This window comes from Caretta caretta, chromosome 4 (assembly GCF_965140235.1).
Source record: "Caretta caretta isolate rCarCar2 chromosome 4, rCarCar1.hap1, whole genome shotgun sequence".
In the NCBI taxonomy this organism is placed as follows: Eukaryota; Metazoa; Chordata; order Testudines; family Cheloniidae; genus Caretta; species Caretta caretta.
In genome coordinates this window covers 45,722,519-45,741,108 of record NC_134209.1, presented here as the reverse complement: position 1 = coordinate 45,741,108, position 18,590 = coordinate 45,722,519, and the positions used below count along the sequence as shown (strand labels likewise).

Below are 18,590 nucleotides of genomic sequence, written 5' to 3'. Positions count from 1 at the left end.
ATCAGACCCACCTCCAGGCACCTTTTGGGTTAGGACCCCCAAGGTAGCAACACTGAAATTTCAGATGCAAACATCTGAAAACGTGAAATTGATTAATTTTAAAATCCTCTGGCCATGAAATTGATCAAAATGGAAAGTGATATTGGAAGGGCCCTACTCATAGGTCTGAAAATCAGACACTCGCTGATAGAAGGAGAGAGACAAACAATTACTGTGTTCAGCAATGCCCAAAGCACAAGAACAACTGAAGATGAGGAAGCAGAGTGAGGAAGTGCTCCAGCTGTGGAAGAAGCAAATTGGTGGGCAGTATCGACGATTCTGTGCAATGGATGGCCCATGCTGTTTACATGGCTCTGAATCAAGAATGCTCCTGATTCAGCCATAACCCAGGGCACTTTTTCTAAATTTAGGAGGAAATTCAGTTTGATAAACCTTGAACTAGAGATTGGCTTTGCAGCTCTTCAAACTGGCACTTGTGTGCTGGCGAATGAAAAGTGCACTTGTCTATGTCTGCAATTATTGTATTGCTATATACAATTTTCTGGTATAAACTCTTCCATCCCCTACCTTATGCAACCTCTCTTTTTAATTCAAATGAATTCAGTTACATTATCTGATCTCAGAGTTTCATTCTTTACTGGCACTGGATACAAATTATTCATGACAATAAAACAGGAAAATGTACCTTGTTATAACCATGAAGCAACCACTGCCTCCAACACCAGTCTGAGAATCAATGCAAAGTCAAAGTATATTGTTAAGTTTTAGAATGCAATCAAAGGACCTGATCCAAGTCAATGGAAATCTTTCTACTGGATTGACTAGACTCTGGATCAGAAGTCATTCATTTCCCTCCCTGTGCAGTTACCTCATGAACTGACGGGAAGTTGGAAGGATGGTTACTAAGTAACGTCTGTGCTATTAAGTGATGAACCATTGTCTATCTTTATGCTTACAAGAAGAGCTGTAGGCAAGTGTCACTGAGCTCACCAAGAGAAAGGAATGTGCATTACTAAAGATCACACCATCCCATAGCATATCAAGGAGAGAGTAGGTCTGACACATGTGAACGTCAGCAGGATGACTTCATCCTGACTGCGGGGGGAATATGGTTACAAATCAAGGGAGGAAGCCGGGGGGAAAAGTACATTTGTATGATTAAGAGCAAATTTATCACTCCATTGCACACTATATTGACAGGATGGCACAAATTGGACATAGTTTGGATTAGTAATTTTTATATCCTAAACGATTGCATTTTAGAGCCACTCATTTTAGTATTTATAGGACAGTATCTATTACTCCTCAAGTACTATGCATGGGTCAGAGTATAAGCATTCCATTAATAATTACTTCACAATTAGGCTTATCAGAATAGAGGAGCACTTCTCTAAAATTAACAGCCATGGTTATTAACTTTAAAGTAGCAGATTTTAAAATTTGGAAGTTCTGCATAAAAATTCATGGGGAAAAAAATGGGTCCTGTAAGGCTGAAGGGCAAAACAGAACAAAAACTTTAGAATCACAGACTCAGTCACTACCAGATAGGGGGACAATAGATTGTGTGCGTGCCTTTTGTGGTCACTATTTAAACAAAAATCCGCATTTTCCTGAGATACTCTCGTTATTGCCTTATTCTAAGTTTAAGGAAATAACTACAGTATTTCAGATACCAATTTTGGCAAGTGTAAACATTTTTGATGGCAGCCACTCTATAAACCAAAAGAAAAAAAGGACAAAAGAGAATTGAAAAGTTCCTCTCTTTCTCTATCAGTCTATATAGAAACCAGTGGGAAATTTCCATCGCTAAGGCAATTTTTATGGTATAGGAGTGTGACCTTGTCAGACACTGATGTCTCTAAAGAGGAAGTTATGGAGCAACTTGAGAAACTCAATGGCAAGAAGTCACTACCACTGGATCATATTCACCAGAGGTTTGAAAGACAAAGTGTGAAATAGCAGAGATGCTAAGGATGAATTACACACCCTCCTCAATAACAGCAACTTAGTAAGACTTAGATGTTACTAATGTGGCGCCTATTTTTAAAAATGAAGTACAGGGTAAGTCTAAGAACCAGAGCCCCAGAATTTCAGCCACTACAGAGGCCTCATAACCTGGCTCTCTTTACTCACTGTATTCATCCTGTTTATTTCTTGATTTGTCTTTTTCTGAATACGTCTATTAAAAACACTTTTCTAGAGATAATTGTTCCATTGTCCTTTTAGCCCCTTCCTTTTTCTGTCTGTATTTCCTATTGGGAAGTTTAGATACAAATCATTCAGTATACTCTTGGTACTATTCTCTCCAATCACCTTCTTTTCCATTCTCTAGATAAGAATCTTATTTTTTTCCACAAAACCTACACTTTTAGCCAGAGATTTAGGTCTTTCATTAAATGTTTAGCTTCTTCTGTTTTATTTATGTGTAGGTATGCTTCTGAGAACCTCACAGCAATTTTATTAACGGGGAACTGAAGCACAGGGCAATTAAGTGATTTGCCCAAGGTCTCACAGGAAGTCTATGGCAAACCTAGGAAGAGAACCCGAAGCTTTTGAGTCCTAGTTCAATGCTTAACCAAAAGACCATCCATCCCTTTTACCCACTTTCCAGGTGATCCTTAAGTCTATTTTACACTAACTGCTTGAGGTATATACACACAGATATAATAAGAATTTGCTAGCAATGGGAAAAATCTATTACGTCATCTACCCCATTTCTTTCTTACTTCTTACTTTCCTATTGTGTAATTCTCAGTATTTTGTCTCGTCTATTTGTAGATAATCAAGGAAATGATGTGCACATCTGAGACAGTCAACCTCTAATTCAAACCAAGTGGATGTCTGTTAATGTAAGGAGAGATGGCAGGGATAGAGGGTGATGCACTAAAATGGTTTGAGTTCTTCTTGGAGGGGATCCACCCAATAAATAGTGATGGGAAACTCTTTCACTAGATCCCTTACTCGTGCTTCTCTCCAGTCCTTTTCAACATCTCCATGAAGACACTAGGTGAACTGGTGGGATGACATGGCTTCAAGTGCCAGCAACAAGCAGATAAGCAGCTGTACCCATCCTTCACCACATATGACCACCACCAAGATGGCCCTGTGCTTGGATGAGATATGCTCATGCATAAGAAACAGGTGGCTGAAACTGGACCTGAGGAAGAAAGAGGTGATGCTAATGGGCAGAGCTTGCCGTCATGGTGTAATCTCCTTTGGTTGAAGGTGTACACCCAGAATTGGTTGATTTAGTTCATAGTTTAGGAATACTCTTGGATTCCTTGCTGATGCTGACCTCTCAGAAAGCAGCATCAATGAGTAATATTTTCTATCATCTCTGGTTGGCTAGGAGACACCATTTCATCTTGGCCAACAATGACCTGGCCTGAGTTATTCATGCTTTCACAGAACCACAGAAAAGTAGAACTGGAAGGGACCTCAAGATATCATCTATTCCATCTCCCCATTCTCAGCAGCATTAAATACAACTTGGACATCCTGTTCTTAAAAACATTCAATGATGGGGATTCCACAATCTCCCTTGGTAACTATCCCAATAGTTAACAAAGTTTTCCCTAATATTTCAACTAAATCTCCCTTGCTGCAAAATAAGCTTATTACTTCTTGTTGTACTCTTGGTAGCCATAGGTCAACAACTGCTCACTATCCTCTTTGTAACAACCTATTACATATTTAAAGACTTATAGGGTCCTTCTTCTCTTCTCTTGACTAAACATGCCCAATACTTTCATCCTGTTCTCATAGGTCATGTTGTCTCATACGTCCAAATCTCTAATTTTTGTTTCTCTCCTCTGGACCCTCTCCAGTTTGTCCCTATCTTTTTTAAAGTGTGGTGCCCAAAACTCAACACAGTACTCCCTCTCAGGCCTCACCAGTGCCAAATATTGACTCTGGAAGGCACTCAAATAATGCAGTGATCAGTGTAATATAAGAACCTACAGAGAAGAGAAAGGTTTGGCCCTTAATCTTTTAGTGCCATTAACTTTCTTTCTATGAAGATTTGATTGGTTCATGATAACTAGCCTCCAAATTAGTTCATGATTAAGGCTGTGTGTCTGTCACAGGTCACGGATTCCGTGACTTTACATGATCTCCATGACTTTTGCAGTAGCCGGTGCGGCTGGGTGAGGGGCTGCCTGAACAATCGGGCAGTCCCTGGGCTAGCAGCGGTTTGGGTATGGGAGTAGGCTCAAGGCTGGGGCAGGGGGTTGGGGTGTATGGCGGTGCTTACCTGGAGGGAGAGGGCGGGCTTACCAGAAGCAGCTGGCATGACCCTGCAACTCCTGATGTAGGTGGAGGAGCCAGGGGGCTCTGGGTGCAGTCCCTGCTTGCAGGCACCATCCCTGCAGCTCCCATTGGCTCTGGTTCCTGGCCAATAGGAGCTGCAGAACTAGAGCTCAGTGGAGGCAGCGCGCATAGCCCCCTTGGCCTTCCGTCCCCCAAGGAGCTGCAGACCCACGCGAAGCCAGGTAGGGAGTCTACCAGCCCTATCAACCCACCCCCTCTGCACCAGCCGGGGTACTGGCCCAGCCCCCCTAGCACCCGTGGTGCCCCCAGACCACCCCCCTCAGAGCACCGAGGGCCCCGGCCCAAGTTTTAGTCACGGGTAAATCGTACAAGTCATGGACAGGTCATGGGCCGTGATTTTTTGCTTATGGCCCATGACCTGTTCATGAATTTTACCTGTGACCATAAAAATACCTGTGTCTAAAATGTAACCTTATTTATGATCACTAGTTTGTGAATTCCTCCTCCGCTTATTACCTTTTCCTCTTTCTTAGTTTTGTCTGGTCTCAGGTTGCATTATCCCTTTGGTGCTGCTCTCACTTTTACTCTAAGAGCTATCCTCCACAAAGTTGAAAATGACTTCAGTGGTAAATGTCTTGTTGGACAGATTTTCCAGCAGATATCTTGGTAAAACAGTCCCTCTCACCATTATTATGAATGTTGAAACTACTGTCGTATACATAAGGGTTTCAGTGGGCAGGAGATGAAAGCATGTCAGATTGCCTGTCCTAATCCTCTGAGTCAATTCCATTTGAATAAGAATTCAAGGAGCAAATGCTTGTTGGCATGATTGGATACATTCATGTGCTAACAATAATATGGAACATAAAACTGCAATGGCTGTTATAAGCTCACTGTGAAAATGTTTACCTGATTTGGCAGAAAACATTTTTTTTTTCATATTAAAAAGTGTTCCTGATTTTTAAAACAATTATATTTCCAACCTGATCTCTCCTAGCATTGCTGAAATCCTAATTTTAGAACCAACAGTTTATGAAAGTTTATGAAAGTGTGTAATAATTATCCAATTACGATTCTGTGAAAGCAACTTGTTCATTTCTTGAATTAGAGAAACATTATAGCATTCCTCAGCATTCAATTACATGAAATTGAAGTATGGGGTGTAGCTGATAATCAGTTGTCCTTAGAGCTCCTTAGCAAAGAAGCTTTTAGGAAGAAAACAACAGAAACAAATACCTAATCTTTTTGCGAGTGTTGTGAAGGTAGGGACAGAGCTATTCATTTTATAAATACATCGGTTAGTCTACTGCCTTCTGCTTGCATCACTGGTCATTGCATGCTTACAATCTCCTGCAACAGACAGGATATTACACACAATGAAATGCCAGATCTCCAGGTCTGATTAAGCTGTGTTCAGTGTGCGACTCGGGCAGTCAGGGGAAGATCCTGGAGCCGATCAAGGACTGGTTGGACCCTGGGATAGTTTAGAGCTTCTCTAATTAACGCTAGCTATAACATTTACATGGCCACATCCACTGACACCTCTGACTCTACCTATGCACCTCCCTGCCCACAAACATATCCTGTGCTGGAGTGAGGGGAAGCATGTAGCATAAAGGCAACTGTGCCAGCTTTACACTTCCTGGGGTACTCACCTGGTAATCCCCAGCTGCTTTGTTAAGGCAGCTCTCTGTCTTCTTTGTCCCCATCCCCCTCACCTTGTGCAGCACAAAAGGAATGGAGGTGAGGGCCATTATTTAGTCCAGTGGTCCCCAACCTTTCTGTGGGAAGAGCATATTCCTATTCCTAGAAGACTGTGGCGGGTGCCAGACACCACGCCTCTGAAATGCTGTTGAGAAGCAGCAGTGGCAAGAAGTGCCACCGCCAAAATACTGCAGACAAATGGCAATGCTTCTCATGGCGGTCATGCTTGACAGCGGCCTTTCGGCGGCGCAGTGTCCTGTGGGCGCACACAACTGTTCCCGCGGGCGCAATGGCCGCGTTGCGGACCCCTGATCTAGCCCATGTTCACTAAGAGCGAGGCGGAATTTAACATGGCTTTAATTTAACCCTCTGAAGTATGACTCATTTTTCTCATGGTCTTCGCTTGTAAAGCTACTGTGCAAACATTACCAGCCATATTTTAAATTCAGCAGTAGTATTTAGCTTGATGACCTACTTCAGAGAATGCCACTGGCTCACTATACACTGCATAATGATCTTATGCATAAGGATGCCATATTCTTTAACATATAGAATATCAATTTCCAACCCACCCACCCCACCACTTCAATTATACATGTTTATGTACAATGGTCTTCGTTAAAGAGTAACATTTACCAACAATGCTGTCTGAGATATTCATTATTTCCCTCTGTTTAGGATTCCAAACAATTGCAGTATTTGAAATACTGTTTTGTGATAACTTTGCAAATTGCTACAAAAAAATATAACGATAACCACTAGGTGAATCTGTTTGTGGGGGTGGAGGTGATTAGCTCTGAAAACAAACCATCTATATGGCTTGCAGTCTGTTCTTTTCTACTGAGAACCTAACACATGTTGTTTATAAGTCTGAAATAGCAGTAACGAGACAGCCATTGCTACTACAGCCTTGCACAAATGTGGAGAGAAGTTTACCTTCAAGCATTTCACCATTGGTCAGATTCTGTAAGGACATCATTATGATCTTTGGTACATTTTGGAAGAGTAGTCAATCTTCATGCCAGAGATTAATAGATCTTTTTATTACAGTTGGATTGCATTACAAAATAAGGTGCATTTTCCCAGATCAAATGTGCATGCCAAATCTTTGATTTAATGCCTTCTATGTGAAGAATGAATACCGAGACCTATCATAATGGAAACTAATCCATCTACAAACTTTTTTAACCAATAGTTAACAATGAAAAACAATGCTTTTAGTCCTTGTGTCCGAAAAGTAAGTATTGGAGTTGTCATGCTGGCAGACCGGATGACACCTCATGCCAAGGCCCTTAGGCCTCAAAAAACACTGACAAATGCATAGCTGGAAACCAGGCTGGCTCACCTGTGTGTTAGTATTGTTAAAATGTATATTAGAGTTATAGGACTGTGTTCAGACTTTATGAAATGCTTGTGACTTGCTGCATGCTTGTGAGTTGCTGCTTGTGAGTTGCCAGGCATTAATTTCACTTATAATATCTATATCCTATGTTACAAGGTAATATTTAAGTGTTTGCTCTGAAACCTACCATCATGAGAGAAGCATTACCATGTGTGAAATACTAGTTTTCCACAAGAGATGTCATCTCCTGCCCAACAAAAGAAGGCCCACAGACACCAGATAAGCCACTGTGGAACACCAGAGGACAAAAGCCTTTGTTGATTGCGCGCACACACACACACACACACACCCCATACCCACGAATAGGAGATATGCAAATGGACTCATCTCATCAGCTTTAACTCTGGGGAAAGAGAATAAAAATTCTGGACAAGAAGGAACTAGGTTTCTTTATTCTACCTGGACTCTGAGGGGAAAATATTTCTAAGCACAAGCAAAGGATGCCTGGCTGCTTAGTCTGCTTTTTAGCTCTAGAAGACATACAGAGCTTTCATATTACAGCAGCTTCTATTACCTTTTGGAACTTGAGACTGTAACCCGTGTGTGTGTATGTTTACCTGCTTTAACCTTGTACATAACACATTTACTCTTCTTAGTTAATAAATCTCTATTTAGTTTATTATAGGATTGGCTAAAAGCATTGTCTTTAGTGTAGGTGCAATTTATCTGGGGTAAGTGACTAGTCTTTTGGGACTGGGACTAACTTGAACACTGTTGTGATTTTCGGAGTAAGGGACCATTTATCACAAAGGCAAGCTAACCTGGGTGGCAAGATAGATCAGAGTACCCCAGGGCACTGTCTGTGAGCCCATGTTAAGGCTGTTATAGTGCTTGAGGAGTTTACACTTGATTCTTGGTTGGTGAAATCGAAGTATAGAACTCACAACCAGTTTGGAGTTTGTGCCCTGCTTCTTCACCGTCTGCCCTGAGCTGGGTACTCTTGCTTGTGAACCATTCCAGGCAGCTTGACAGGGCCAGAATTTAAGACAAACATTATTTTAAAACATCTTAGCATAGTGGTATTATTTGAGGCTCCTGGTTTGCTAGAACACATAGGAAAAATTCTCTTTGGTGATCTCAGTCAACAACAATCCTAATTTATGCATCACATAAACAACAGACGTATATATGTATATATTCTTTCTATACAGTTGGGTACTTATACTCACAGTCACATACTAAGGAATACCATCCATGACACAGGTCAAGGCTGGGTTGATTTGTCAGGATTAGGTTCAGGGGAAACATGTATTGTGCCTGCCTATTGCCTTAAGTTTGTTTTACAAAACTTCACCAAATTATACTTACAATAGAGGGAAAACATCACCATACCTGAGATTGTGCATTAATATTGGCTCCTTCCTTAACCAGAACTTTGACAACTTCAGCCTGTCCAGCCAAGGATGCAATGTGCAGGGCTGTATTCCCTTTCTGTTATGTAAAAGAAATGATCCTTCATTAACAATCATTATGATATTCAGAACACAATACTACTTCCATGCATTACTTCATAGGCCACTGTTCTACCTTATAGTGTACACAGCATTGTGGACATTGCATGGGGCAGAGCTGGGATATGCCACCAAAGGGCATTCCAAAGGGGTTTTGTCATGTTAACTCCCCTGGATATAGTCTTATAACCTTTTGGGTGGAGTTCTGGAATAGGAGTTGGCTGGTGCATGGAACAAATTGTTGGTTTATTTCATGTTTAACAAAGAACTGGAGTAGCTAGGTTTTTCCTTCAGCTCAGTGGCTGTGCTCTCCAAAAGAGAGCAGAGATCTAGGAGCCTTCTAAATCATCCTACATGACCCAATAAATGAGATCTCCTTGTACACGGCTGAAAGAACAGTCTGAATACCGAGTACTTTGCTGAAAGAACCAGATTACCAGAGACAAAAAAAACCTAAATGTGAAAGTAATGAGAAGAGAATTTACTCTGTTTTCTACTTGTTGGCACTTAGTAAAGTGTGCATAGGAAAGAACACAATGACTCGACTGTAACCAGGGCTAGAAGAATGGTGGAGGCAGCAGGCAAAGCAGGGAGGAAGCACCTCGTATTGTCCTCAAGGGACTCCCACTGGCATTAATGGCACTGGAGACAGCCCTTCTCAGCTGAAGGCAGGGTTGCTGTTACGAGGGGGAAAGTGCAATGGAGGCTTCCTGGAGAACCCATTTCTCTCTAATCAAACAAATAGCTAGAGCAGTAGAGCCTTGCTGGAGATTTGCATTTCATTCCCAGCCCCACTGTGAGCCAAGGTGTTCCTGGGGGAGGCAGTATCCCACATCTAACATCGTTTCACTGAAGAATTACATGCTAATGTACTCTTAAAAGAGTCCCATCTAGGCTAGAAAAAAACATGGTTCAATGTAAGGCTCAGGGTCAGAGGGGTGGATTAAAGAAAGGTAAAATGAGGGAATCTTTAGGTCTCCATCAATGAGGTGTCCACAGGGGTGGGGAGAAGCAGCATGGAGTGAGGGCCTAGACTTATTTTAACAAAGATTCTAGAAACATTACCCTATATGTCACAACTCATCAGCCAAAATAAGTGAATAACCATGTTACACTATATCTCCATAATTTGCAGTGCCAGAGAATTCACTTTTTGCTACAGAATAGTGCTCCAGAATTTCAGCTTTTGGTTTTTCTTAAATTAAATTTCTAGCTCTAATAGTTGCAAAGATAACCATGGAAATATGAACCGAGCATAATTAATGTGCATCTGAGTCTGCGAAGAGCCAGAAACAATAGCTCTGAGAGGAGGGATCTTCCCCATTCATCTGACTCACAACCACAACTCACAATAACAACCCTGTTATTGTACAGTTGTAGAAATGGGCATTTTCCCAAGAATCCACAAAATTCAGCATTATTGCTGCAGAATGGATTATTGTGCTCAGCATTGTTTACTTTCTCTTTGCCCCGCTAGGACGTGCTTGCAGGGGAGTTATGGGATTACAGTGTATGCTCCTTTCACTGTTCTACAGAACCAGATAGGAAAGGGGTCAGGGAGAAAGGGCTAGAGTCCAGCTTGCAGAAAAGGAGCAGGTGTAATCAGACGTACAGACTGGTCAGCTGGGATGCTTAGAGAATAGAGCAGCTCCGGAGAACTGAGAAAATGAACTGCTGAAGCTGACTACAATGTTCCCCATTCTGTGGCACGCACTGGATAGGGAAAAGAGATTCTGTTCCAGACCACCTAGACAACAACAACATATGCTGAAGGCCATACAGCTCAGGTATCTACAAAGCACAGCTGAAAACCCTTCCTTAGAATTAGTCATTACTGAGAATAACATTGATGAATTATACTATAGAAGTTATGGCTGCAGAACTTGGTCCCATTGTATTGCAGCATACATAGGGACCTGCAGATGTTACTCTTATACATTTTCACTATTCTGAAATAGTCTACTGTTGGTCAGCTATATTCCTGGTCTCTCTAATGAGAAACGCCACTAAAAAAGGGTAAATTTTTTCATGATAGTGAAACTTTAAGGGCTCCCACCGTACACATACTTTTCAGTCCTCATCTTCATTTATAGTCTAGGAGCCTCAGCTGATTCATAGATTCACAGATTTTAAGGCCAGAGGAGACCATTGCGATCACCTAGCCTGACCTCCTGTATAACACAGGCCACATAATTTCAACCCTTTAATTTCTGTATCAAACTTGTAAGTTGAAGTCAATGAAGGTAAACTGATTTGCATCAGTGGAAGATCTGGTCCTTTGGCTTAGGAAGAAATTCACACCTTATACTTTATCAAAGAGGTATTTATCTTAATATTATATTCTTATATTGCAATTTTTTGAAAATTTCCTGACTATTTGCACTGTCCATCGGATAACAAGGGGAAACATCAACTTCTAGTTCTTTCAACTCTTTGCTTTGTAAATGAACTATACAAACATGCACAGATTACCTTAGTAGCTGAATCCACTGCTGACCCTCTTTCCAGTAACTCCTGTACCAGTCCCACATGGCCTTCTTTGGCAGCCAGGTGTAGGGCATTGAGTCCATTCTGTAAGCAAAAGGGCCATACCAGTCAAAAACACCACATTTGTAAAGATACACACGCACACTTTCTCCAAGTAAAAAATGAAGATTAATGTCCAGAATATTGGTTCACCTTCTAGTTATTTGTCGGCATAAGCCCCAATATTTCTTACTACAATAGTTGAGCTCAAGTACTCTGTGACAAAGCTCCTCCAGTAACAACACTTCTCTTATGGCAACAAGGACATAATTACAAACCATATTTTGCAGCAGGCAAATATCCCCCTCTTTGATAACTCTGTATTCGCTAACAGGACTACCTTGGATACTTCTTTGGCCCCCATTACCATATTATCTGAACTCATATCATTCTTTCATGCCCTAGTGTGGCAGCGAGTCCATCCCTCTCCAGTGCCAATGAGCAGAGCCGGGGCTGGTGCCTGCAAGGGCGGGAGGGAGCAAGCAAGACTGATGGAGGAGAGCAGATGGGGAAAGCGACTGAGGAGGATGGAGCCAAAACAGAGCCACAGCCAGCTGTGGCCACCCACATTGCCACATAGCAACCTGCACTCACATACACACACATACCGCCCCTTTTCCCCAGATACCTTTCCTCCCACAGCTCCCCACTCAATCTGCCCCTGCCATAGCGCTCCAACCCGTTTCTCCCACAGTGCCCATCCAACCCCCAACCCTCCTACCTCCTGCTTAAAACCCGCCAACTCCCTGCAACCCTGTCCCCAAATAAACACACCATAGCCCCCTACCCCATAAGTAAAACCAAACCCCATAAAACCTCCTCCTGCCACAGTCCCCCATTCATCTCCCCACCATCCCAACCCCCATCTTCCCAAATAAACCCACCCCGTGGCTCAAGTCCCAAATAAATGCCCCCCATAAAACATCACCCTTCCAAAACCCCACATCTCACCCCCAAACCTTCCCCTTAAATTGCAAACCTATTTTTCACAGTCCTATGATGATCTTCACAGTACATCAGCCAGGTGACAGATATAAATACTGCCACTGCCCTCAAGCACTCTGCTGTTTTGCCATATTGCAAGCATCATAAACGACACTCAGTCTACAGTCAGTTGAGAGTTATATAATATTCATCACACCTCTTGTTTCTAAGCTGGTTGGAGGTGCTAAAGGCTTGGAATAAACGAACAAGCAGCCTTCTGGTCTTTATTCGTTCATCAATCACAGACAGCTCAGGTCTGCAATTCCTGCTGGAATTTGACAGCACTCAGCTCCTGAGAGGAGACACTTAATGGCACTAGGCCTAGTGGCTGTAAACAGAAAGAGCTAGATTCATTTCTGAAGTAACACCACTGGATCCTGTGTTCAGGTGAGGATGGTGAGCAGATTTTGAGGTTATATTCAGTGGAGTTACAGCAGGAATGAATCTGGCCCACTGTACTGATTTTAAGCTTTGGAAATGTACCCTGTACATTTGTGATGTTTGCTGGCATTGTACAAGTTTCATTAATTCTTTTAGCACATTGAAATATACTGTCCTGCACTGAAAGTCAGAAGAAGCTACACTAAATTGATCTGCAGACTTGATAGATGTGTTTACTTAACTCACATTCAGCAGCAGGTACTATGCCTTCTTATTAAACTGTGACTTGAGCTTTTGTCACAAAGTTGATTTTACATATACACCAGTTTCTTTCTAACACTACTCGGTATCATGGGACCATATTATTACCTACAGTAATGTAAAGTTTTAAAAAACATATTCTGTAAGTAGACAGTATAGTGTTCTTCTAATTATTTTAGGTCAGATAATTATAATTACAAACCATATTTTGCAGCAGGCAAATATCCCCCTCTTTGATAACTCTGTATTCGCTAACAGGACTACCTTGGATACTTCTTTGGCCCCCATTACCATATTATCTGAACTCATATCATTCTTTCATGCCCTAGTGTGGCAGCGAGTCCATCCCTCTCCAGTGCCAATGAGCAGAGCCGGGGCTGGTGCCTGCAAGGGCGGGAGGGAGCAAGCAAGACTGATGGAGGAGAGCAGATGGGGAAAGCGACTGAGGAGGATGGAGCCAAAACAGAGCCACAGCCAGCTGTGGCCACCCACATTGCCACATAGCAACCTGCACTCACATACACACACATACCGCCCCTTTTCCCCAGATACCTTTCCTCCCACAGCTCCCCACTCAATCTGCCCCTGCCATAGCGCTCCAACCCGTTTCTCCCACAGTGCCCATCCAACCCCCAACCCTCCTACCTCCTGCTTAAAACCCGCCAACTCCCTGCAACCCTGTCCCCAAATAAACACACCATAGCCCCCTACCCCATAAGTAAAACCAAACCCCATAAAACCTCCTCCTGCCACAGTCCCCCATTCATCTCCCCACCATCCCAACCCCCATCTTCCCAAATAAACCCACCCCGTGGCTCAAGTCCCAAATAAATGCCCCCCATAAAACATCACCCTTCCAAAACCCCACATCTCACCCCCAAACCTTCCCCTTAAATTGCAAACCTATTTTTCACAGTCCTATGATGATCTTCACAGTACATCAGCCAGGTGACAGATATAAATACTGCCACTGCCCTCAAGCACTCTGCTGTTTTGCCATATTGCAAGCATCATAAACGACACTCAGTCTACAGTCAGTTGAGAGTTATATAATATTCATCACACCTCTTGTTTCTAAGCTGGTTGGAGGTGCTAAAGGCTTGGAATAAACGAACAAGCAGCCTTCTGGTCTTTATTCGTTCATCAATCACAGACAGCTCAGGTCTGCAATTCCTGCTGGAATTTGACAGCACTCAGCTCCTGAGAGGAGACACTTAATGGCACTAGGCCTAGTGGCTGTAAACAGAAAGAGCTAGATTCATTTCTGAAGTAACACCACTGGATCCTGTGTTCAGGTGAGGATGGTGAGCAGATTTTGAGGTTATATTCAGTGGAGTTACAGCAGGAATGAATCTGGCCCACTGTACTGATTTTAAGCTTTGGAAATGTACCCTGTACATTTGTGATGTTTGCTGGCATTGTACAAGTTTCATTAATTCTTTTAGCACATTGAAATATACTGTCCTGCACTGAAAGTCAGAAGAAGCTACACTAAATTGATCTGCAGACTTGATAGATGTGTTTACTTAACTCACATTCAGCAGCAGGTACTATGCCTTCTTATTAAACTGTGACTTGAGCTTTTGTCACAAAGTTGATTTTACATATACACCAGTTTCTTTCTAACACTACTGGGTATCATGGGACCATATTATTACCTACAGTAATGTAAAGTTTTAAAAAACATATTCTGTAAGTAGACAGTATAGTGTTCTTCTAATTATTTTAGGTCAGATAATTATACTTGGGTATGATCCACAGACTCAGAATCAATAGGACTCTATGTGCAGGAATGGAAATTGAGATTTTGTCCCTTACAGTTGTATACAACTGTTTTATCACAACGAAAGGTCTTAGTATACGGACAATGGCTAACCCTCTACAATCCTCACACAATGAAAAAAGAGTGAAGTAGTAGCATAGGCAAAAAGAATGTGATGTGAGTGCTTGTGACATATGTCCATACGTTCCTGTGACTGCAAATAGCCAGGAACAAGATATCCTATATTTTAATACTCTACAGAGTGGAAGGACAGCAGCTTCACCACACAAAAAGCTACACCACTCTAGGTTAAAATATTTTAATGTATACCTTATGATACACGCCTAACCATATTATATTAGGTCCTTCAGCCCCAATACAATGAATAGGTTATGTGAAATCTCATTGAAAGGTATGGGATTTCGCATAACATTCATTTAAAATGTTTGCAACATAAAATGCTTTATTAAGGGGCAGTGAAAAGATTAGAGAAAGACTATGCAGTATCTGCTGTACAAACGTAAATAGCTCAGTTGTTTCTGTTCTCTTTTTAACTAAAATATCAGAAGAAAGCACTGCATCTTTTGTAGTAGTACCTGCACAACTGTACACTTTTAAATTGAGCTTTGTTCCGCCCCATCCAGAGTCAATGTTGTAATTATTCTTCTCCCCACAGGACTGATCCCTGCTATTTCTTACGATGGAAGGTCTGTAAATCAAAGTGGCTCCCCTGCTCCTGTCAGCTGAATTCCAGCATGCTGGAGCAACAGCGCTTTCTGAAACTTCTCGTTTCTAAGCTGGTTGGAGGTGCTAAAGGCTTGGAATGAATGAACAAGCAGCCTTCTGGTCAAAAAAAAAAAAAAGTGGGTGGGATTTTGTTTAAACTAGTCATATGCTAAACAATATTTGAAAGCAGAAGGAGTTCTGTCTTAATCCTGACAAAGTAAGTACACAGCATAATTACCTCTTTCCTGGGGTTTGGCTTCATTGCTAACTCTCACAATAATTAAAGAATATAACCCTAAACCTTCTCCTCAAACTTGGCTGTACAAGGGTTTTCCTGCAGCAACCCCTTCTCTCCTAGATTCTAATTCCCTCTATCTATAAGAAAGAGGTTTCAACCCCTTATCTCCTGCTGAGTTTGCAAGAGTACTATTCAGCAGTGATTACTTAAGTAATTTCCCTACATCCACAAAGGAACCCATGCGTTTCTATGAAAGCCTTAGAAATTGCCACCCTGTTCCAACACTTAGCCGAACGTCGTCCTTTTTAAAAAAAGGAGATTGGCTCTGAAGTCTCAGCTTTCGGCTGGAAATGGTTCCCACCAAAGTCAATGGGAGTAGAATCGGTCCCTTGTAGAATATGCTTTACCCTTCAAATGAAAGGATTGTTGATACAAGCTTTCTTCACAGCCGGACTTAGGCTTCCTCTGAACTAGCACTTCATGCAGCGATGGCCTAGTACCAGTACAACTCCAATGGCATTAGCAAACTAGAAGCACTGGTGTAGACGGGGCACAGGTAGTTTAACTACCGCTGTATCACGGTCAGTGGGACTGGAGTCAGAGGGTTTGTGTTGCCTGGAGGGATTATTAGGGACTTGGGAATGGATGGTTAGGTTGGAAGCAATTTAGCCACATGGGCAGAGCAGTGCACAGGATTTAAAAAAGTTCCCTGTTTGACAACCTGTATTCAGCATCATTCTTTACTAATGAAACAATCATGTCTCTGAGCAACTGTGAAGGGCAGAGGGTTGCTTGGTAACTCTAGAAAGTCCCACTCTTCTGATGTTTACTGACAGGTGTCACCAAAATCAAAACATACATTCTGTGGAAAAAAAAAGTTTGAATGAAGTGTAGAAAACATCCTTACATTTGTGAATATTTGCCTATGTGGTTTAAGTAAATATTTACTTCTACCGTAAGGAACAACAACTTTTTTGTGCTCATTTCAGATTGAAAGTACACATTTTGCTTTAGGTCTTTCATGACATTAGAAAACAGAAATGTAATTCAATAGACGTACCCCTTTCACTTCCTGACATGCTACAAAATGATGAACACTTGCAACTCCCATTAACTTTAGTGGAAGCAGTGGGTGTTTGGCACTTTGTCGGTGATGTTCAGGATCTTTCGGGCCCCTATTACTGCCCACTGCTGTCTCAGGACACTCAGTGCTTGTCTGCATGGAAACTTAGCGTGTGGACAGCCAGGGTGTAGATCTACAGCACACTTACTTGCTAAGCACTACGTTGCTGTGTGGCCCTGCTACTGTGCACTAAAAGTTCTGTAATGCACTTTGGCATACTCCTGTCTCAAAAAGCAACTATGGAATGTTTAGTGTGCAGGGTCCATGTAGCCACTTAGTACTTAACAAGCTAATGTGCCACACACTAAGTCTCTTGGTAGACAAATCCTCAAAGTCAGAATCAGTCAAAGGCTGAAAGGATTTGTGGAAAAAGCCTCAGTGAAGTCAGTGAAAGAGAGAGAGAGAAGTTGGGCCAATAAAAAAAAAAAATATTACCTCACCCACCTTGTCTCAGACCAACACAGCTAAAAAAACACTGCAAACAACAATGAAACTAAAATCTATTTTCAAAACCAAAACATTTTGATCATTTAAGATGTTCTCATTTAACTTTTAATATATTGCAGTTCATTCTGGTTGTCTCTGCTGGGTATGATATTAACAGGGTTTTAGTACTACTGCAGTTCTGTTGGTTCCAATAGAACAGGACAGGATGAATCACCTGGTGAACTTAGTCCATATGAAAATGGCTTTATAATTTTTCAAACAGAAAGAAACTTTGTAAGATTTCCAGCAGAGGCAGAAATGTCTAGTTGTCAGAGCACCCAACTGGGAGTTCTTTTGTTGGATTTCAATATCTAACCACTGATATTCTGTGACCTGTGACAAGTCTCTTAATTTTTCTGTACCTCAGTTACCCCATCTGTAAAATATAGAGAATAATATTCCATAAGGTGTTTGGGAATCTTGCTTATTTAATTTATACAGTACTTTGAGATCCTTGGAATAAAATTGTTAAAGAAAGTCAAGGTATTATTATTTATGTGCTCAAAAGACACTGATAATGGTTGTTTTGGTTTGGTCACTTATGAACCAGCGGGAATTTGGCTGGCTGGATATTGGTCCCACCACAGACAAATTCTCCTTTTGTGAAAAAAAAAAAAAGTGTGAAAATTAAAAGTCTACGTCCTGCTCTGTTGCAATTCAAGTTTCAGCCTGGGATGGCAAAAGAGAATGCAAGACTTATGCCTGATTCAGCACTGTATGTTACTCCTGTTTATTTCTTGCAATTCTATTTCAATCTATGGAGTTATGATAGTGTTAAACCAGAATGACAAAGTGAAGAATCAGGCCCAATTTGTCACTGACTTCCCTCCTGTAGTTAGTGAGGTTCAATGGGGTGTAAGTCAGTGGAGAATGTGACCCATGCACTGAAGCTTGAAGCCATGTGCTTATGGGATTGTGTACTACCAGGGCAATTCTGAAGAAGTTGTAAACACAGTGGAAAATAAGACCCTGTTGTGGCTCATCCCACATGCAGATGCTGCACTCCGTTCAATGCTGTGGCTGCGTGAAGAGCGCCACAGCATAATTCTTATGGAATTTAATGAGTTTCGTCTCTGTCCACGATCTATATAAACACCATCTTGCTCACAAACACGTCTTCCTACATTCTGGGTCAAAACTGAAAAGACTACACATGCATTCCCACCCATGGAGAAAGCCATGAGGAGTTAGGAACAGCACAAAGCGTGCAGAAGTTCTCCCTCTAGAGGGAAAGGTTCAAGGAGAGGCACAGAGTAGACAGGAGCACATGGCTTCCC

The 18,590-nt window shown here is 41.8% G+C and overlaps 1 protein-coding gene across 45 annotated transcripts in view; it reads right to left on the bottom strand.

Annotated features, from left to right (window-relative positions):
- The window catches only part of ANK2 (ankyrin 2), a 565,434-nt gene that overhangs the window by 191,825 nt on the left and 355,019 nt on the right, over positions 1 to 18,590 (bottom strand). For all 45 annotated transcript variants that reach the window (XM_048846718.2, XM_075127588.1, XM_048846724.2 and 42 more), the window contains 2 exons: positions 11,299 to 11,397; positions 8,708 to 8,806 (listed from right to left, as the gene is read on the bottom strand). In XM_048846718.2, the coding sequence (XP_048702675.2) occupies positions 8,708 to 8,806; positions 11,299 to 11,397 (198 nt within the window). The remainder of the gene's footprint in view (positions 1 to 8,707; positions 8,807 to 11,298; positions 11,398 to 18,590) is intronic.